The sequence below is a fragment of the Taeniopygia guttata genome, chromosome 1A, assembly GCF_048771995.1.
Source record: "Taeniopygia guttata chromosome 1A, bTaeGut7.mat, whole genome shotgun sequence".
Classification (NCBI taxonomy): Eukaryota; Metazoa; Chordata; class Aves; order Passeriformes; family Estrildidae; genus Taeniopygia; species Taeniopygia guttata.
Window position 1 is genome coordinate 63,640,396 of NC_133025.1, and position 22,071 is coordinate 63,662,466.

The 22,071-nt window shown below is 43.0% G+C and overlaps 1 protein-coding gene across 2 annotated transcripts; it reads left to right on the top strand.

The window, feature by feature from the left end:
- Positions 1 to 4,371: 4,371 nt before the first annotated feature.
- Positions 4,372 to 15,183, top strand: LDHB (lactate dehydrogenase B). Of its 2 annotated transcripts, XM_012569255.5 has the most exons (9): positions 4,372 to 4,538; positions 4,793 to 4,953; positions 6,132 to 6,263; positions 8,772 to 8,889; positions 9,378 to 9,551; positions 11,321 to 11,494; positions 12,749 to 12,866; positions 13,993 to 14,116; positions 14,832 to 15,181. In XM_012569255.5, exons 3-9 carry the CDS (start codon positions 6,138 to 6,140, stop codon positions 14,997 to 14,999), a joined length of 1,002 nt encoding a protein of 333 aa, XP_012424709.1. In that variant the 5' UTR covers positions 4,372 to 4,538; positions 4,793 to 4,953; positions 6,132 to 6,137; the 3' UTR covers positions 15,000 to 15,181.
- Positions 15,184 to 22,071: the final 6,888 nt, after the last annotated feature.

A 22,071-nucleotide genomic window follows, 5' to 3' on the forward strand; every position in this document is an offset into this window, starting at 1 on the left:
TCTGGCACATGTCGAGGAAAAAAATTGTAGTGCTTATCTAGCCAGTGTAGCTCATATCAGTGCTGGGGCTGATTCAAGACAATTTACAACAGGTTACGTGCAGGGGTTGCTATTAATAAGAAGTGTTGGAATTACAACATCGAGCACAGGAAGAGGCATTCACGGACACTAAATCGAGGTGAGTGAAGCCAATTCACACCCCCAGCTCCTTCTGTAGTCTGTGGAAATGTAAGCTTCTCTATAAGGCAGCTCAGAGCACGAGCTTAATTTAGACTCAAGTTACAGGAGAGGCAGAGAACTGATTTAGTGTTTCCCAGCCATGACACAGGGAAGGGACTCTCCCTGTGCTTCTTCATTCTGGGCCTTCCTGAGCTGTGTCTGGTATTTGCTGGGCACTTCACCAAGCCCAGTCAGTTGGCTAATGAACAAAAAACTGCTTCAAGGAAATAAAAGTTATAGTTTCCTGCTGATTTAATGAGCTGAAATGGCTCAGGAAAAGCTTAGAGAAGCTTGCAGGTCTGAGGGATAAGCAGGGGTGGAGGGCAGCCCTTTGAGGCTTGCCTGATCCCGCAGAGCTCAGCTTTGGACTCAGCTCTGCTGGGAAATATCACCCTTGGCTGCTCTCTTTGTGGGGAGAAATTTTAAGTGGGCACCTGTTAGATTCAAATCAAAGCTATTTGTTGTAGTCATCCTAAAATTCCTGTCTCAGTTGGCTTTGCCTACAGCATTATAAACCAAAGTGGAAGCTTGATTAGTTGAATAACTGAGCTATGTTTTAAAGTTTGAAGGAGGAGATTCAAAATGTGTCTACAGATATATTCCCTCACCTTTTGTGCATCACCCTCTAGGACTGTTGCTGGAAAACGTTAACTGTCATTACTTCACAGGGAACTTCCACCTCTCCCCACTTCCAGCAATGATTTCCCCCCTTTAAGTCCCTCTAACCAGAGGAACAGATTTGCAGGGTCAGGTGAAACAAGCTGTGACTGAGGACACTCCAGGAGCCTCCCCAGCATTACTGGGAAATGTTAAATAATGCTTTCTGGAAGCTCAGCTGTGTCCACAGCTTTTTTCCACAGAGCTTGTGCTCTGTGAATGGCAGTGCTAAGGGTCCAGAGTGCAATATGGCAAAGGCTTTTCAGATATCACTGGATGCTTCCCAAACAGGAGGGAGGCCAGTCAGCCTTGACCCTTAACATCAGCAATCTGCTTCAAAGGCAGTGACTGCAAGCCTGTGACTGCTCTGGAAAGGTTTATGTAAACCACAGACAGAGGTTTCTGTGTAACAGGCAAAAATGAATTCCATCTGTCTCCAGAATTACTTTTAACAAGGTAAATTGTGGGATCATGTAAGTGAAAGTCTAGGTGGGAGTGGGAGTGGTGAATCTGTTTTCCAGCAAAATGCACTATAAGCAATATCCAGACATGGGGGTTCAAATAACATAACTTGGGAGTTCCTTCTCCCAGTACGACACACATACAAGGAAACAACTCCTAAAGAGGTAGTAAGTCCTACAGCTATGGAACTACTTCAGAAGTCATTAAAAGCACAAGATGTGTCTCTATGTGAAGCACTACTGTAACACGATGTATAATTGTATCACAGGAGGCAATTCTTAACTACTACCTCACTGCTAAAGGACTACTACCAAAATCTTTGAACAAAGATCAGCTGAGATGCTACATACCAGACATGCTACCCTCTGTGTGTGATCACAGGGGGTGATTGCACTGATGTAAAAAACTCTCCAGTATGAACATGGCCTTATATCTGTGTCTGGAGTGGTGTTGGTCTGACAAGGCCATATTCACTCCTTCAGACGTACAAATAAAACCACAAAATCCATACATAAAAATCTTAGGACTACTAAATTTTCTGAACAGTTAACCAGTTCAGAGGAAAAAAAAAAAATCCTTATTGTATGAAAATTCATCTATTGATAAAAAAATCATTGTCTGTAATTTCAGTTTCATATCTTTTTACTTCCATTTGCACTGTTTGCCCCATTTCTGTCTTGTCACTTTGTTTAGCAGCTGTAGTTTCTCCTGAACTTTTTAATGAGCCAGAGCTCGTTAAATCGATGCAGTTTAGTTCTTACAAACTGAGTGCTATTACATACCTAATTGTAAAACTTATCACCATTTGTTTCCTCTCGCATCAAAGATATTCATTAAATGAGATCATCACATTTCACTCCTTTTGCACTATAACCCCCAAGCTCATGATATGTTTGTTTGGGATTTTTTTTATTAACTCCATTACAGAGCACTTAACTTATTATGAGTGTGTTATCTGTTTGCACTGTCTAATCTTTAAACAAAAATTAAACAGAAAGTCGGCTCACTGCCAAAAATAAAGAACCATTCCTTCAAACAAAACCAGGGAAAAAGAAGCTTCCAAAGCTGCTACTCCAAAATAATTTTTCTTTATTGTGTAATGTATTTTCCATCCAAATGGCAAATCCAGGTGAAGAAGCACAGAATTAACACAGGTGGACTAGAATTTTAATTTGGCATCTGTTAGCATTGCGTGTGACAGCACTTAATTATTTCCAGCAGATTAAATCAGTTCTCTGTGTTTTGCAAAACTGAACATCTAGTGCTTTTCCCTCCATTACATCCACAGGCAATAATGCTTAGAACGCATCCATCCTGTAGGGCAAGGACCTGACCCGCCAGGTGTAACACAGTGAGAAAGAATTTTTACATTAGCATCAGCCCTACATCCCATCCTGTGGTGTAATGGGTTCCTTCCCTTCCTGGGTTAAACTCTTCATGACTTACAATTACAGCCTTCATCAGACCATGGCCATCAGAACATCAGTATCTTGCTGTGTGAAACAGTGCCATGAATAGAGTTTTTCAACTGAGATATCTCTTTTTTAAAATTGGGTTTAAGGGTAGTTTGGGGGGAAAAAAAAACAGCAGGGAAATCCTATCTACTTCCATTTTGAGAAGATGATGGGACAGGTAGAAGTAGTGAAGTATCTCAGACTTATCTACTGACACACTTTGTATACAACCCAAAAGTTGAAGTGATTAAAATGTGTGTTGTAATTGTATGAAGGTTACCAGGCAAATTTATTTACACTGTGTCCCTTAACATTAGGGTTTGTTTTTTCTGGAGAACTGCACTGCATCAAAAATGCCAATGTTGCCAAACTGGAGCTGAACTTTGAAACTGTGACCTGTCACCAGGAGACTTTCTATGTGACTTTTCACCTCTCTGTGCCTCAATCCTCCATCATCTGGAACAATAAGTAAGTAAATAATTAAGAGCAGGAAAAGAGAGAATAAGCTTCTTTCTTCTACCCACTGTCTTGCTCCTACCTTTTCTATTTAGATTAAAAGGACTTCAGGTAGGGGATTAAATACCCTGTTCTTTTAGAAAGCAAGCAAAATGAAGCATGATCTAAAGAAGAGCTATTGTAACCTGTGGTAAATGGTCCAGTCTGCCTGTTAAAGCTTTAATATCTTACAAATAGGAATGTGGTATTTCCCTCTCTAACTCCAAATGGTACTGGTGGTAATTGATTGTTGAAAGTTCATAAGGAGAGAGAAGGATTCTGTCCAAAGAAGCCACAACGCAGTGGTGCACGTTCCTCACAACAGGCACTGGCAGGACAAAGACCCTTGGTTATGGTTCAGGATTTAAAAAACCTTCCTCTTGTCCTTCCCTAATCTCTCCAGAATCTTTTTATCTCCCTTCCTCCCTATTTCCTTAAATTTCAGCTGTGCATGTTCCTGTTGTGATTATATAAGATAGATTTTCTGACCCTTACATTTCATTGTGTAATTATTATTTACCTCCAGTTCCCATTGCAGCTATCATTTCAAAGTCTTGAATTGATTTTCTTACAGCAAGCTGCTACCTGAAGTGTCATGTGGATGGCTTAACTAATTTATATCCTTGCAGGGGACCTTTTGCAAAGTCAAAAAATGTGTCGAAGCAAAGTCGGCCACAGTTAGTCAGTGATTTAAAGCCAGCATGGATCTGTATTGATCTGCTGCACAGAAAAGCAGGTTTCATCCTTTGCTCACCACCATCATCATCATTTGTTTGGCTGCTTGGTGAGGCATGGGGAATTAATCCAGTTATTAGTAAACCTGGCAAAATATCTGGAAAAAAAAAAAAAAGAAAAAGAAAAAAAATCAGTACAACTTTAAAATTGCTGCAACAACAGAATAATAAAAAAAAAAAAAGGCAGCAATAGTCATACGCAGGCAGAACTAGGCTCTCTGCCTAGTCCCATTTAACCCAGTGACTTATTTGGGAGGACTCTGGAATCCACTGTTCTGTTTTCCCTCTTGTGAGAGAGACTAAATCATGTATGCTGAGGAACTAATTGCATACAGTTCAGTGTTGTACTTCTACATTCTTCCTTTACAGCTAGAAAGATGTAATGTTACAGCACTAGATGAAACAAACCCTGGTTGCTGTTATCCTGTATTTTGCTTGCTTTGGTCCTGGAGGAATTCCAAGAAATCCCTTCCTTCTCTGCTCAGCAGCAGTGGCCGATCACACGCCCAGATTTTCGGTTTGTGTGTTCCGTGGGTCTGGGGAAAAGGAAAATACCACCTTACTCATTGCTACTTATAGCGCCGGATGTGTTTATTACTTTAACGAGAAGTTAAACTACATTCACGCTTATGACCATCTTTAAGGGATGCCCTGCTGGGGTACCGCGACAGAGAGTGGGTGTGCTGTGGGTCTGGCCGACACCGAGGGACAGGGAGGAGGCGCGCTGGTGGTGGCGCTGCTCAGGTTACATTCTCTGTTGGCCTGCCTCAGGTTACATCCCTTATTGCTGCCGAGACATCGCTCTGTGCCTCCAGAAGGGATTTGTCCAACCGGAGTCAGGCCCAGGGCAGAAATCAGCGAGCGCAAAAAATCAGACACCCCGGACTGAAGAGATACCCACAACCTGAGCAAGTTCTCCCTGGAAAGATCAGGTAAAATGCTTTATTTTTGCCACATTTTAAATCGATTGCAGCGATTCTGGCCAAGCCTGTGGCTCTGTGACACCAGGGACCAACAGCCCCCGTGGAGGTGAAGCTGCCGAGGTCGCACGGCCACCACCAGCCTCGGCAGCATCGCTGCTCCCGGCCGCGCACCCAGCGGCGTCCCCGGGACGCAACTCCAGGCCCTGCGGCACTGCGGGACCGGGGCGGAGCAGCGGCATCCTTGAGACTCCGTCCTTGGCGGGGATTGAGCGCGGCCGCCACCTCCCCCCAGCCGCGCCGCCGGGCCGGGCCCGCCCCTTCCGTTGCGGAGCGGTCGCTGCCGGCGCCCCGAGCCCCGCGCTCCCCTCGCCGCTCCCGCTCCCCTTCGGTTGCGGAGCGCTCGTTGCCCGAGCCCCGCACCCCTTCCATTGGGGAGCGCCCGCTGCCTAGCCCTGCTCACTGCGCTGCTGCCGCTGCCCGGTGCGTACGGGGAGACCCCGCTCCGGGACAGGGGGTGCTGGGTGGCCGGCCCGTCAATTCTCCCCCGGCGGTTCGGCTGTTGCCGCGGGCCGAGCATCCCTGCGTGGCCAGCGGGTGATGCCTGGGGTGGCCGGAGCCGGGCTGGGCTCCTGCGGGTTCGGGTTGGGGTCTGGAATGGCCGGAGCCGAGCTGCGGTTCCCGGAGGTTTGGGTTTGGGGTGGCCGGAGCCGGGCGGGGGCTCCGGGCTGGTCCCCGGCCGTGCTCGGGGCGCCGCCGCGGCCCCTGACTGCCCTGGCCTCGGGGAGCCTCGGGGAGCCGTGGAAAGGAGCCGGGGAAATCGCAGCCCGCTCCCTGCGGCCTGGCTGGCTCATGGAGTACAGTCCTGGAGCCCCGCTGTGCCCAGAGGTGACTGCCCGGGGCCCGCAGCTGATGGAATTTCACCACGGGCGGGCGGCTCTGCGAGCGGCGTTAGCGGGGAGCGCTGCCAGCGCCTGGCCGGGCACAGCGAGGGCAGGGAACCAGAGCCCCGAGAGTGTGTGGGAGGTGGGTGCTGGCTCTGAGCTGGGAGGGAGCCCTGCGAGCAAGGGCAGCGTGCCCGGAGCTGCCTTACGTAGTCCCGGCTGTGGCAGGTGACTCCTCCAGTCTGAACACGCCTTTCAGCTCCTTCTGGCCTGCTCTGATCCACATCTTTCCGTCTCTCCTCACAGAACGCCATGGCCACTCTCAAGGACAAGCTGATCAGCCCCATTGCGGAGGGAGCCAAGCTCCCCAACAACAAGATCACGATTGTGGGGGTCGGCCAGGTTGGGATGGCCGCTGCTATCAGTGTCCTTGCAAAGGTACGGCTCAAGGACACTGTGCTCTCCAAGCCCCCACGCTGTCGTGCTCTTAGCAAAAGGTGGGACATTTGGGAGGTTGGCACAGGAATGAATCATTAGCAGCTCGGGTAAGCAAGGAGTGACCTACAAGCCTGACCTCCACATTCAGCGGCTCCTTGTTCTCTCACCTTTCTGTCTGTGCTTAGCAGTAAATGTCTCATTAGGCAGAATGATTTTCCAGGCTGCTGGGAAAATGTAGGAAGGAATGATTCTGTAGCCCCTGCCAAACTTCTCGTTCTCTTCTTATTATTTTTATTCTTCTACAACAAAGCTGGAGTTTGCTTGGTGAGGGAGCTCTGCTGGGCAAAGAATGGGGACGGAGCAAAAATCTGGGTGAAATATAGGATAGCAATCAACAGAGTGTTTGCTTTTTATTCTTTTAAAGAATATGTGCCCTAGTAGTTGAAAATACTGCTCTCCCCTTCAGCAGCTTCTTGATTTCTCTTAAGCCCTTTTTACTTGTTTATATTACTTTATTTTTTTTTTTCCAGAGAGGTGTTAGCTAGTTTTTAGATAACTAAAAACAGAGGGCTGGACTTGGAGGTTATTATGACTTTTCCTACTACTGGTTTGTGGGATATGTTTATCAAATCTCATGGTGCAGTCTTTGAGCAAAGAAAAGGCTTATTAATCAATGAGGATATGTCGTGTACTTTGCACTTTGTTTTTGGAGAATATTCTAAATATATTAAATTTGAAAAGAGAAAGAAACTGCAGATTTTTTTTTTTTTTTTGTTTAAAAGAAGGCATCAACAGATATGCCCTGCTCCCTTGCAGGGGCAGATTTTAAATCAGGTAGCTCACAATCAGATGGAAAATCTTGCTTGTAAGAATAAACCAGCTGTAGTTTGTTTGTAGATGACCCTCCAGTGTGTTACCCTGAGGATGCATGTTTTAATGCATGTTTAATTATATAAAAAAAAAGTAAGGTCTTTCACTTGCTGATATTCATGAGCCCTGTGAGCAAGGAAAAACTGACAGTAGGAACAGGCCACAGTGAAACTAAGTAGCAAATAGCTTTTAAAACAAATAAGTGAAGAAGAAATTTAATGGAAAACCAGTGATAGTTCATTGTGGGTTTTTATATTTATACTTTCAAGCACATGGTTGCCTCTCAGGATCTGAAAACAGTTGTTTTTGATGTAACCTGTGAGGGAGCTAGATGATATTACCACAAATTGAACCACAATTCAGCATTCATTTAATGCACTTCTCTAAGCAGGATCAAACTGAATTGTCAGATAGCTAAGCACAAAGTTTTACTGTCAGTATGCACCAAACCCAGAATAAGAACTGGTTTTAAATTCTTCAAGCATGCATGGTGACATGGAGTTTATTTCAGTCAGGCTTCTGCTTTTACTCTCTCACAACTATAAGCTGCAGTATAAAATGTTTTCATAATAAAACCATCTGGTTCTTGTAACTGAATTATAATAATGCAGTAGAATCATTTGGGCTGGAAAAGATCTCTTAGGATCATTGAGACCCACCATTAACCCAGCACTGCCAAGTGCAGCATGTCCCCAAGTGCAACATCTAAAAGTTCATAAACACATCAAGGGATTGTGACCCAACAGCTTCTCTGGGCAGCCTGACCACCCTTCTGGTGATGAATTTTTTCCTCCTATCCAATCTAAACTTCCCCTGGCACAGTGTGTATCCTGTCCCTTGTTCCCTGGGAGCAGAGCGTGACCCCACCTGGCTGTCCCCTCCTGTCCGGAGTTGTGCAGAGCAAGAAGGGCCCCCCTGAGCCTGAGTTTGACTTGTGCAAGATGCTTGGCTCTAATACTGATTTCAGTTTGTTGGTGTGGTATTAAATGTATAAATTTGCATGAATGTTGGTTATTTAGTTCCTGCTCAGTTAGAGACAAATCATTGATGTAACTGATTTAGAAATGGAAGCTAAATCTGTTCTGCAATGTAAATATCACACAGTACCTCCTGTAGAGAAAAAATAGCTAAAGAATCATTTTTTTCTCAATTTTAGTGCTGAGGAAGTCTGTTCCAGTTGCATATTTTTGTGAAATGAATTGACTGATGGCTTGTTGAAAGAGAATACTTACTTGATAATTATACAGTGTGTTATTTCAGATATTTAAATATTTAAAACAGGCCTATTTGCTGGATAGATTTAGAGGGTTTGCCACAACTCTGAAAGATGCAACCTTTTTCCAAAGGTAATAACTAAATTAAGAAGTGCTTTCCTAGCAAAGAGTTGGCTGTGCACTGAAACTCCCCACAAATGATACCTTTTTTGGGAAGTCTGAGTGAGTTTCATGAGCCTGTGCTGTAGCAGCCTCTGACTTTGTGAGATGCATCAGAACACCAAGATAGTGCTGGTTTATTTGGAGAAGAGATGCTTTCAGAGGGATGAAATGTGTTACTTTAAAATATAATTTAGCTCTGCTCTGGGTTAATTTTAAAATGCATGTGAACTGCGTCATTGACTCCAAATGTTGTTGTTTTCAGGGTCTTTGTGATGAGCTCGCTCTGGTTGATGTTATGGAAGACAAACTGAAAGGAGAAATGATGGACCTGCAGCACGGGAGCTTGTTCCTTCACACTCACAAGATCGTGGCAGACAAAGGTGCACCTCAGTTTCTTTGATTTAACACTGATACTCTGTGACTTTGCTGAATAGTGGAGAATTGGTTATGCAGTCCTAAAGAACTCTTAGGATTTGGCATTGAAAAAGGTGAAGTGTGTGAGTTGGGGTGAGTTCAGATGAACACCATAAAGGGAGTGGCTCTTAAGCTGGGCTCTCTTTTGCATCTCTTTACAATCTGGGGCTTGTATTAGTAAAATTGATTTTAGTGAAACTGTATGTAGAAGAAATAGTATTATTTTCATATTGGAAGTAAGAGTCAGAATGACCAAATGGACTCTCAACACCCACATATTGATATATCAGGTCAGTGTTAGGAGATGGTGCTGGCTTTCAAACTGATGTCTTGGGTTTTGAATGCAATGCACAATGCAGAAGCTCCCTGTGACTCCTGTATTAACATAATGCTACTGGAATTAGTGGAATTATATTAAACACACTCTGTATCTTCTCCCCTGTGCTGTGGTTAGACTATGCTGTCACTGCCAACTCCAAGATCGTGGTGGTGACTGCAGGAGTCCGTCAGCAGGAGGGGGAGAGTCGGCTCAACCTGGTGCAGAGGAATGTGAATGTCTTCAAATTCATCATTCCTCAGGTCGTCAAGTACAGCCCCAACTGCATCATCCTGGTGGTTTCCAACCCAGGTAAGGCAGTCTTTTCCTAAACACTACAGATTTGGTTTGACAAGATAAAACATTAGTTAGTTCTCAGAATGTCTCTTCAAATACAAATTGTTGAAACTTAATAGCTTTTTGTGGACATCTGAGAGTGCAGACAAATACTCTGTACTTTCTGATGCTCTCTTTATTCAGAACTTGCTATGGTGTCCATATTTTAAAAGAATGCTTAGTGATAAATACTTAAAGTTCTTTGCATACTTTGGTGCAGTAGGAAGTTTAAATTTTTTATCTCTAGTGGATAGCTTTGTGTCTGGATAGGATAGGGCTGTTTTCAGCATGAAGAACTTCCCCTATAGTCGTGGCTATATTTTCAGAAAAAAGAATTTGCATGCTGAAGCTTATGGTGAAACAAGGGCTGACTGTATACTCCACAGTTCAATTAAAACAGAAAAAAGAGTTATTTGTGCATGTTTGTGTGTTCACTTGCAAGTATCTCATTGCACTGAGACAGCTTGGATATTTGGATGTCTAAAGGTGACAGTAAATATTCTGATGTGCTTTGTAGGGTGTCCCTGTAGGGTTGTCTTTGCTTAATTCAACTGCTGAAACCAATACTGAATAACTGTGATGGTGAAGTGACACTGATTTTAAAGAAAACCTGGCTGAGTGGAGCCATTGCATGCTCTGTTGGGGGTTGAGTAATTATCTGCTGTACAGTTAGCCAGTGTTCTCAGCAAATGCAGTAACTTGCAGCACTTCCCTAAAAACCAGACTGAGACAAAGATCAGGCTGTTCTTGTTCTAGCAAGGCTGATTTCAATCTGTCGACTTCTCTCCAGCAGAGCAGCTGCAGGAGGAGAATTGCATGTTGCTTTTTCAGAATTATTTTTAAAATCCTTTGTTTTCTCAGTGTGTGGACTTCTGTCCACTAGTCTTATATAGTGAAGGTCATTGTGAGCCATGAGAAGGGACTTGGGGGTGTAACCTTGATGCCCTTCCCTGCACCAGCTGAGGCTGTAGGGAACATGCCACTTGTGAGGTGTGAACTGTGCTTTGGTGCCCGAGCAGAGCAAATGATGCATTTCAGATCTGTGTACACAAATGTGCTCCCTCCTGAGAACTGCCTGGCTCCTCAGAATTGGAGTCAATTCCTGCAGCCTGGTTATTTGTTGTTTCTTTGGGCTGTGGATTAGAGGTTTTTTCTCTGCTCCAATATTTTTCTGCCCTGCCTAGCGTTGGGTTTTTTCCTAAAACTGTATTTTTAGAAACATGTGGAGCTAAGGCATATTGCTTATCTGGCTTTTCATGCTGCAGAGGTGGTTGATGTAGAAAGTCGTTAGTGCACAAATCAAATTAAACTGAAGGAATTGGCAACTACAAAGAGTATGTAAATCTCAGACTTTTATTGTAAATTGTTTAACCTGTTGTGATGATGAACTGGAATGGAACATTCAGGAAATTACTAGAATGTTCTGGCCACATGAGATCAGTCCCAGTTCCAAATGCCCTAGGGCTTTAACTGTGACCAAGAAAAGTGTGTCCAACTTTAGCTGGTAGGAATCTAATCTCTAAAGACCTTCCTCGAATCTTCTCAGGACCCATCAAGCTACTGTTCAAAATTTCAAGCAGTGCATCCATTTTAATCCCCAAAACAGCCAGATCCAGTCTTCCTTGATCAGTGAGCAAACTGTGTTTTGAGTCCTCCTGATTGCCCTGCTACACTCAGTAAGGAAATTGTTGGAGCATTCTTGGTGTGAGTGGAGTTTCATTTGCCATGCATGCTTTTCCTTTCAGTGGATATATTAACCTATATCACGTGGAAGCTGAGTGGGCTGCCAAAAAACCGTGTGATTGGAAGTGGCTGCAATCTGGACACAGCCAGATTCCGTTATCTGATGTCCGAGAGACTTGGGATCCATCCAAGCAGCTGCCATGGCTGGATCTTGGGAGAGCACGGTGATTCCAGTGGTAAGGAGCAGTTCTGACCTCCCTGGGAATGAGCAAATACTATAGCAGAGGTTGAGACTTGAGGTTTGTTACAGGATTCTGAAGGAACAGCTGCAGTTGAGCTCCAGTACTTTGCTGTATTTTTATGAATATTAGAGTTGAGAGAAGTACAGGAAATCTACCTACACATATTTAATAAATGTGATTGTGGCTGTGTGATTAAAGCCTGAACTGAAAAGGCCAGTTTTGTGAGGTTGTGTTCTGAAGGTTACAGCTTGCTTCTACTCTTTATCCTCAGTTTTTGGAGTACCATTCCACAGCCTGTAGCACAGTTCTCTGAAAGCAGTATCAGCACTTGCTAGGTCAATAGCAGAGGTTGTTATTTTAGCAGTCCAGATCCAGGCTAACAAAATTATCCCTTACCTTATTTTGTGACTTTTCTCCTTGCTATTTAAAGCAAAGATATTTTTACAATGTAAAATCAAAGAAGTTTATCTGTCCTAATTCAGTTAATTTATTCCAAGTCTGAAATGCTGTAGCAGAGCATTCTTCATGTAGATTGTTACTTCTTTATACTTTCATGCTGTGTATTTCTAAGGGAGCCACCTCTTCATCATCCCATTGCATTTGATCAAAGTACAGTGTCTGATGGACAGCAGCAGTTACTGTAGCCAGGCCTGTACCAGTGAAAGCAGAGTTTGGCTGAGCACATGCAGAGCTTATCCTGTGCCATTGTCACAGCTGCTTTTGCTTTGAACTTACTCGAAATTCCTGCTTACTTCCCAGAAACAGAGACTGAGCTTGCTTCTGAGCTTCCAGGATGCAGGGAGAGGTGCAAATTCCTGTCTTGATATTCTAAGTTTGCATATTGCAATGCTCTTATTGTGTAAATAAGATTAGACTTCTTGAAGGCTAATTCTAATGCTGATGAGCGAAACTGCAAATGCTGCAGTTTTGATTAAAATCAATTCTAAAAGGCTGGGTAGCTAAAATATGCCTTTTTACTAGAATTTGATGTTTCTTACTTCAGGAACTTCCAGGCTCTGACTGCTGTCACATGTTACAAGTGACTTGTTCAAGTGCCAGTACTAAAACAGTCTCATGTTTGACTCCCTGAGTTCTCAGATTTAACTGTAGCTAAATAAAAACTTAAAACCTGCCTCGGCCATTGCTGTGATTCTGGCTGCTCCTCCTTTGTTTCCAATTATTTTAGCTAGGAAAGGTGGGGGGGAGTTGCCAGGTGCTGTTGGCACTGATGTCCTGCCTCTGTTGCAGTGGCTGTTTGGAGCGGAGTGAACGTGGCAGGGGTTTGCCTCCAGGAGCTGAACCCTGCCATGGGAACTGACAAAGATCCTGAGAACTGGAAGGAGATCCACAAGCAAGTGGTTGCAAGGTATGATGACCTGAGGGATAATGTGGATGGATGCCATGCTGAGAACAGTTTGTCTGCACTCTGCCTCTGTTCTGGTGCAGCTTTCATGTCCTCTTAGGTAGAGGGTTTCTTGAGTGAGTGGGACTGCTTTTTTAGACATAGAAATGTGTTACCCTAATTCTTAAGATTTTCTAAAGCCTTCTGAGTTTGCATTCTTGTAGAGAACTTGCTCACACAACTTTCTGTAAACAATCTATTATTTTACACTCCTCCATAGAGGCAGAAAAACTTAATATAATAGTAATTTACCCAATGTCATTGGAGAGGTAGCACATTCACCCTCCAATCCACTATCACCTTTGAAAAAGTATAAATGCTAGAATAAAAAAATAAACTTCCTCTTTTTCACCTTTACGATAGCAGCAGCTCACGTCGTGTTTTCACGTGTCCTATAACAACAGAAATGCAGGGTTTCAGCTGGTTAGATTTGTTATCCTGCAGGGAGACAGGTTACTGCATAACAAACCCAGTCAAGTGCTGGAGCACCCAGGGCTGTGGATGCTTGTTTTCCCACATGGAGCTTCTTCAGTGGGTAACTTTGTTCAAAGGGCACAAGCCCAGGAAAAGGTAGCATGTTTCTGTGAGCAGACTGTTGGAACTGGGGAAAATGCTGTTCATGGATGCAGGAGAGTTAGTGTACACTTGACTACATGTTGCTAAGTCTTTTATGAAATGAGTGTACACTCACTGGGATAAAGTGTGTGCAGAAGTTGGCTAAAAACCTCAGGGTGTAGTGGTGCTTTGACTCTAAATGTTTGCCTATTCCACTGTGCCCCTGACTGAAACAGAGCTTGTCAGGTATAAGTATGGTTTTCTACTTAACACTAGGATCTCTTCCTAGATGGGAGCTAATTTTGTTTTCAGCTAATCCTGTGAGACCAACAGGATTCTTTATTATGCATTGGGGATCATGTAGATTTTAGGCTTTATTCTCTAGTGTTGAAAAGCATAACTTGGACATTTTTATTCCAAAACTTAGTGTGTTTCAGGAGTTTGAAAATTTTTAACTCACTGGTTTTAAGACTTGTGATTTGCAGTGACTTGCTTGAAGACATCTTAATGAAGTTGTATTTCCATGTCTCCTTAGTGCCTACGAGGTGATCAAACTAAAGGGATACACAAACTGGGCTATTGGCTTTAGTGTGGCTGACCTCTGTGAGACCATCCTGAAGAACCTCTACCGGGTTCATTCAGTTGCTACTCTGGTAAAGGTAAGAATTGGGGGCTGATTGGGCCCTCTGGCTCATTTTATTGTTCTGGACAAGCTAAATAGCCTCTATTAGCAAGGTGCTGAATGAAGGAAGCTTTGTAAAATACTACTTTGACTTTCAAATGGCAGCTTACTATTGCTGTTTCTTCTAGGCTGACCTCTCAGCCTACTCTTTCCACAAATATGGAGCTGAAAATGAAGTTCTCTGTGCATAACTACAGTTGTGTGAAGCTTTGCCTTGTGTAGCATATGCAGATTCCTTGAAAGGAAGTTTCCAGTGTCAAAGTGGAAGATTTCTTGGAGGCCCAGCTGTCATTCCAGGAGCCACTGTCCTTTTTTAGCTGGTGTAACTGGTTACACGTGGTCTGTACCAGCTCCACAATCTCTGCTGCAGCAAGAGCTCTGAGCAGGGGGAGCTGCTCCCTCTGTTGGCCTGTCCTAATCCTGTGTTTGAATCTTTTCAGCTCCCTGCTGTATAGAACTAAAAGTGAGAGGTTTGAAGGCGAGGTTTGCCATCAGCTGTTTGGTATTGCCAGGCATTGGATCCATAACAGCTGTATACTATTTATTTTCTTGAATTCATTGTGGCCGAAATTTTTCTGCAGGTTGTAAAATGATGGTTTTTGGAGCTCTGCTCTGAGGAGGTACCCTGCAACAGAAACCAACCACAGATCTGTGCTGACAGGCCTGTGTCTGATCTCTTTTGTTTGTGACAGGGCATGTATGGCATTGAGAATGAAGTCTTCTTGAGCCTTCCTTCAGTCTTGTGTGCCTCTGGCCTGACGAGTGTCATCAACCAAAAGCTGAAGGACGATGAGGTGTCCCAGCTGAGGAAGAGTGCAGACACACTGTGGAACGTCCAGAAGGATATCAAGGATCTGTAACTCGTGAATGTTAGGTTCCAGCCATAGAAAAACAGCATGTTGTTTGCAGATGGGGGCTCTACCCACTATATATCTCAATGGTCAACATGAAATGTTCTTCCAGAACTTTTGTCCATGGTAGCTAAAATTAGGCTTGCTGTAACGCACAAACCTTACAAACAAATAAAGCAACTTTCAGGCTCTTTGGTTGTCCTAATGACTCTTTTTCAGTGTGTAAATTACCTGCCTTACTCTCTGGCATTTTCCTTTAGTGTTTGCCATGGACTGCATGGAAGCATAGACTTGATGTGTCCTTCTAAAAGATTGGAAACAAAGAAGTAAGAGTGAATTGGTGGGATTTCACTAACACTACCTTGCTGTGAGGCTTTTCTCAGTCCACGTGCTGAGTAGGTGGAGTTCATTCCCAGACCTGTTTCTGATAGAGAACTTCATAGTTTTACTGATGGGTAGAGGAAATGGAATGAGCATTTGGCTCTGTGTCACCAGCCAAAAATATACCAGCAACAAGGTTCTGTATGCCACTGGCATAGAAGGAATCCTTGAGATCCTTCTCCCTTCTGGATTAAATTGCTTGTTAATGGTTTGTAGTTCTTATAATTCAAAAACCATTATTTTCTGTTTGATTATCCAGAATTCAAGGGTACTTTCTGGACCTAGCCTGGAATGTTATGGTTTTGGTCTTGTTTATTAAACAAGCCAAGTTGGGTCTTAAATCTCTAAATTTCAACGTGATTATTAAAGGCTTTATATACTTGGAGGGGGAGCAGATTAAAAAAATGATAAATTTTATTTTTTAATTACTTATCATTATGGAGCAAAATATTAACCATAAAATAGAACTTCTCAACCTAAATGTTCTGGGGACAGACAGCATCAAATCCATCTGTCTTGTGGGGCCTATAACTTTTGTTTCATAAAAAATGGTCTGAGACTATGCTGGAGTAATGTAATGCTCTTTTCTATCTGCATTAAAGTACTTTGAATATTGGACTAAAACACTTTCACAAGCAGGTAACTTAATTTTTGTAGTTGCTTTTAAAAGGGAAGATCATGTAAGTGTTGTTCTATTGCAGGATCATGTAGTTACTGAAAAATGCATGGGGTGCTGCTGGCAGCATTATTTATAAAGGGTATCCCAGGGCGACCTGGGGAGATGTTTTATTCTTAGTTACAGGCTAAGTTCCAGACTTCTTTGCCAACAGGAGGGAGAAAATTGTATTCTTTGCTTGGTGTGGCAATCTTACTGGAAGGCTTTCCACACCTGGATGGATTAAAGTTCCTGCTAAGAGCTTTTCACGATCGGCTGGATTTAGGAGGTAAATGGCACAAGGTGCTGCTCTCTTCAGGACACACACATCAGGAAATCACCTGAGCACATTTAGTAGAGGAACCTTGCACAGTTCCTTCCTGGCTTTGTTCTTACACTATTCTCTGCAATGAAGTAATTCAAAGTTGTGTTGTGGGATTCTTGAGTGTCTCAGAGAACAGGGAGTGAGCCCTTTCCCTTTTGGTGGTGTTATATATTGATTTTTTGAAGGTCACCTGGCTATAGTAAACAGGATTTTTCACTGACTGCATCCTCACTCATTAAAATGTAGGGTCAGACCTTGTTCTGTGGTTGGCAAATTGAGACCCAAAGGTACATTTTGAGCATACGTGGTCCTGGTATTTGAGCTGAGCTGTCTGTCAACTACTTCAATCCACTCCACGTCCACAGGGGGAGGCTTTTTTTTGTTAGTGAGCACAGATTTAACGAGATCTTTAGTGCTAGACATAAAGCAAGCAGAGAGCTAGTGCCAATATCTGTTCTATTTAAAGACTAAGTGGATACAGGTGAAGGAGGGAACTGAAGGAATGAAGAAAAAATTGGTTTACATGGTGAGAACTTTTCTTGCACATCGCTGTACTAACCTTTTTTGCTTTTACTTTCATTTTGTGTCGCTGTCGAGGCAGGACGGGAATGAAGAGACTCTGACCCAGAAGGCTGTAAAACTAAAAACTCCGATTTATTCAAAATACACTGCTCTTTTATACAGAGCTTTGCAAGGACCAAATCCATTGGTTCTGAAGTGAAAACCACCCAAAGCATTGGTGCAGAGTGCTTGACGCACAGTGATAGAACTTAACTATAAACAATGTGAAAAACAAGAGAGATAAAGAATTATTTACATTCTCTCCAGCTCTTTCCCAGGCGTCTGCCTGGCTAGAAACTCTGTTTCTTTCTTTGACTGAATCTGAGTCCCACACTTTTTTTCAACTTCTGCTTTTGGGATATGACATCATGAAGGAAAAGTCTAAAAAACTTAGGCAGCAGTGAATATGCATCCTGGGTGTTATGGAGGATTAGTTCTGAATTGTTAAATAGGAATGAGTATCCTATGTTAGTGGATTTAAAGTTTTTATAAATAGGCTCTTCAGGTATTACTTGCATCCACTGATGTTTGTAAGACCTATGCAGGTACATCAATGATATTGTGATCATTTTCTCTTTGGAATCTTACCACACACAATCTTTTTTCTTCATTGCAGCTGCATGGCTGTAGAATAGCTTCCCTGTGTGTTTTTATACAATACCAGCCTATCACCTCCTGTTATTTGGAGTCCATCCACAATTTAGTCTCCTATCAACCATATAAATTCCTAAATAACAATATTGATATAGGACATCTATGGGTTTTTAATGCAAATATAATAGGCTCATGTTTATCTTCTGTATGCTTTGTTTGTCCAGGCCATTGATACACAAACTTTGCTTGTTTTGTTCCAAGAAAGGCAATATAGGTTTATAGCCACATTCTTGTGTCTCAGGAGGTACCTTGGTCACTCCTTGGCCCAACAGAGAACATTGTGGTGCTGTTGGACAGAGTAGTGCAGCCAGCAAGAAGAAACGCTTCAAAACACTTCAGAAAAGTGAGGACAACCTCTGCTCGCTCACACAGGGTAAGATCAGTAATGTTATTTTAATTGCCTTCAGGCTCTGGACCCCCTTACATTTGCAGGTGCACAAATACTGGCTGCAGAGCAGAAAGTCAGACTCACTGCCCTACAAATGTACACATTGACAACAGACACAAGGGATTTTACTGCCTTTTAGTGTTAAATAATACACTTTTTTATTAGTCAAAGGATAAAACAGGGCATTGAAGGCACATTTAAACAGCGAGTGTTAAAAAGAACACATAGCTGCAGAGGGATGAAAATATGTTATAAATGTGTTTTGAAGACTTGAAGTGCTTACATGACTTTCATACCAGCTAACTTAGAGCTGTGGTTTATGGTAATTAGGTACTTCAGTTGCTCACTGAAATGCTATTTCCCCTGATTCACAGGTATGAGTCAGACCAATTAAGCCACAAACTCTCAGTGGAATGTGGATGCTGAACTCCTTGATGTCAGTGTGACAGGTAGCCCAGAAACATTTAGGGGTCAGATCCTTACATTGTGCTCCTGTGGCCTCCCAGGGCAATGTCTAATTTTGGGCATTTCTTTCTTTTATAAGTAATTCACCCCTAATGCATGTGTGTGAATCCAGCCTTATGCAAGGCAAAATTGCCAAAGTCTTTCAGGCTACAGTAGCCAGGGCCTTCCTAAAATCCACACCAGTCCCTGTGGTGTAGCACATTTTTATAAACTGCTCCTGAGATACCATTGCTGTGTGAGTTGTTATTCTGTGCCACAAGGGAGTTGTGCAAATCATTAACTTAGAATGGTCTGTTGGAGAGGTCAGGCTCAGGAGGGCTGGATTTGCTCAGTTTCTGAAATGAATAATTTACCTGCAAACATAAGAAACAAGGACCAGCCAGCTATGCAAAGTAAGATTTCTGAGTAAATAACATTTTTCTTTATGGTATTCTCTTTAATAGCTCTTCAACTTTGTTAGGTATGTTTACATATTCAGTGCCTGAGGTAGAAAATCTGTCAAAATAGCATGAAGGTGGATTCCTACCAACACTGATTTCTGGAAGGAAATACTGATAATTCTCATTCTGTGAGATACACTAAATGAATACACAAGGGAAGCAAAAAAAGCAGTTTTGCTTGAGATACGGCTTTCTCTGTGATGCTTATTCTGTATCTTGGGCAATATGACAGAAATGCAATAATTTCCAAAGTCTCTGTTCACTCAGCAGTCTCCACCAGTACCAGATACTGGAATACTCTCCCAGTATCACTGGGAATCAGTCTAAGAACCACATCAAACTTGATTTTCCTACCCACAGTAGCAGAGTCCCTGATACTCTGACTGAAGATCAGTCTAGACGAGTATTTGTTGAACTTCTGTTCATTTTTCTGAGTTTGTTTTTCCCATAGCAGTTTGCTGTGCAGAAGGAAATTATTTTCAGGTTTACTTCTGTACTGGTTTGATTCTGTGTGCTGCAGGGTTTTGTTTGTTTGTTTGTTTGAGTTTTTTAAAGAGAAAAGACAGAAGAATAAGAAATGTTTTTTCTATATTTCAAGTGCATTCAAGTCAGTAGAGTGGCTCTCAAGGAGGAAGAAAAGATGTTAAGACTACACTGAGCTCAGCTCAAATACCTCTATTGCACAGAGTAGGATTTATGCTTAAGTGGTTTGTTGAATGGGGTTTATTTTCAGTATGTTAAATTTTAATTTAAAGGGTTATTATAGCATAACCTGTTTTTTATAAAGTCGTTACTATACTTCCACAGCTGAATGAATGGAAATGCCTCTTTCAGCATTGCAGCTCTGTTTGCAGCATAGTCTTTCAAAGCATAGAAACCTTGGTTTGCAGCCAGAGAGGTAAAATAATGCAGTGGCCACTTGCTGCCAGCCCTGACAAAAATTCTTCCAAGGTCACTCATGATAATAGATGTAATAAGAATTCATGCCTAGTCTGAGCCTTTTAACATGAGAAAAAAGGCCAACCCAACAAAAATTATAACCCCAAAAATCACAACAGAAAACAAACCTGGGAAGAGCTGACTTTGACGTAACAGAAAGGAAAAAGAACTGTTGTAAGCAAATGAGTCAGGACAAAACCAGAAGCTTCCAGAACATATGTGTACAAGAGAAAATAGGACAAGGGGGAATGGCTTCACACCAACAGAGAAATTAGAGATTTAGATTAGATATTGGGAAGAAATTGCTCCCTGTGAGGGTGCTGAGGCCCTGGCACAGGTTGCCCAGAGCAGCTGTGGCTGCCCCATCCCTGGAAGTCTCCAAGGCCAGGCTGGATGGGGCTCTGGGCACCCTGGGATAGTGGCAGGTGTCCCTGCCATGGCAGTGGGGTTGGAGCTGGGTGATTGTTAAGGTCCCTTCCAACTCAAACCATTCTGTGATTTTATGATATTTAGCAAGTGAGGCTTCTGTCTCTCCATGATTACAACTTTTAGTTAAGGAGAAAATACCACAAGTTTCACCATCATACTGACAAGTTCCCATGCTAAATATGATACAAACACTGTGCTGACCTCAGGAAATGAATCCTTATCAAAGCAAACACGTGTGTATATCTTTGAAAGTGTTTGTGTCTTTTTACGTGATCTGAATTATAGGTGGGGGCTTGGCACCGAATAGTAGAAAAGAGGCTTACATTTTATTTTTCAATTTACAGCCATCTCAGACATCACCCAGAAAGTCTTGGTATCTCTCAGAAATGGTTTGCATGTGCCTCTGCATTTATTTCCCAGTAGAATTACTGGGATTTTTTTAGTCTCTAATGCCTAGTGCCTCCCTGGAGATACAGACAGCAACACTTCTCCCTCTCCAAGAATGTGAGCTCTATGTCCTTTCTTTGTCAGGAGATCATTTCAGGTGCCTGGGGTGAGGTGACTTCAAAAGGGAACGTTCCCAAATCTCTGCTCACATGGGAAAATGGCACACGTGAATTGTAGCATAGATTATGCACTGAGCAGTCCAGTCCCTCAGAGGGATACCTGCTCATCACAGCATTTATTTTAAACTTTAAATAGGATGGTGGCATTCTGATGCTTATCTGAGTTGCAGAATCCATCTGGGTGGCCAAGCTACTCTGGCATAATTTTCCAAAGCCAAGTCCAAGAAGATTAACCTTAAACTTGCCCATGGCAAGCTGTTATTTACAGGATGGCTCTCAATGTCATTTCTGGATGAAAGAGTAGAGGCCAAAATGTTCTGCAGCGCTGGGAATGTCAGCCTCTCAGACCAGCTGATAAGAATGTCTTTGGTTTGCTGTGTCCTGGAGTCCATGCACTCCCAAATTCCTAATTTTGGACAGCACATACCAGTTGTCACTGAGAAAAATTCTTTGTGTCCCATCAAATGTTTTGTAGCTCCTTCTGCCTCCTGGCTGTTTCACAGGATTACTTGCCACGCCTGTCCTCTAACTGGAAGAAAAATACTCCACTTGTGGGAGATTTGGAGCATTTTTTGGCCTTGCACAGACAGGGCAGGAGCAAAGGCCATCACTTCTCAGCTGGAATGAGGTGAACTTGCTGCCAGGCAGGCAAGGAGGGCTGTCCCTAGAGCACTTTTGGGCCCCTTCCTGATCTCCCCTAAACTCTGCAATGACAAAATGACAGGGACACTGGAGAACTCATGTGAACACCATCAGTGCCACCTACTGCTCTGTGTCACAAGTGCAGTGTGTGTGCATCAGTGACTGCTACAAACCCTCATCCTTTCCTCCTCTCGAATTTAACTCAATATCTATGCATTTTTAACAGCTATGTCTGATTTTTTCCCCCCAAATTTAGGCAAACCTGGAAACCCTAGTTCTGTTCAGAGCAAGCCAGCCCTAGACAATGATCTCCTCGTAAACTTCCACACATGGACAGTATCTCTTCCTTGACAGGCACCTTCTCATTTGCAGCCAGGAGACTGAGGTTGATATTCCAAGGAAAAAAGATCTGGAGTGGTTCTGGTGGAAGGACTGTGGTATGAAGACAACATCCACAACTCACTTCTTGGGATGATATACCAAGTTAGTTGCTCTACCCAAGTTGGAATTGGACCAAAGTGTGCAGACAAGACAACAGCCTAGAGGTAACAGTTTCAAAATGAGATTTGGGTAGGGCAGAATGTACAGCATCATCCCTGCATTGCTCCCTCCTAGAACTCTAGGGAACTTGGGGAA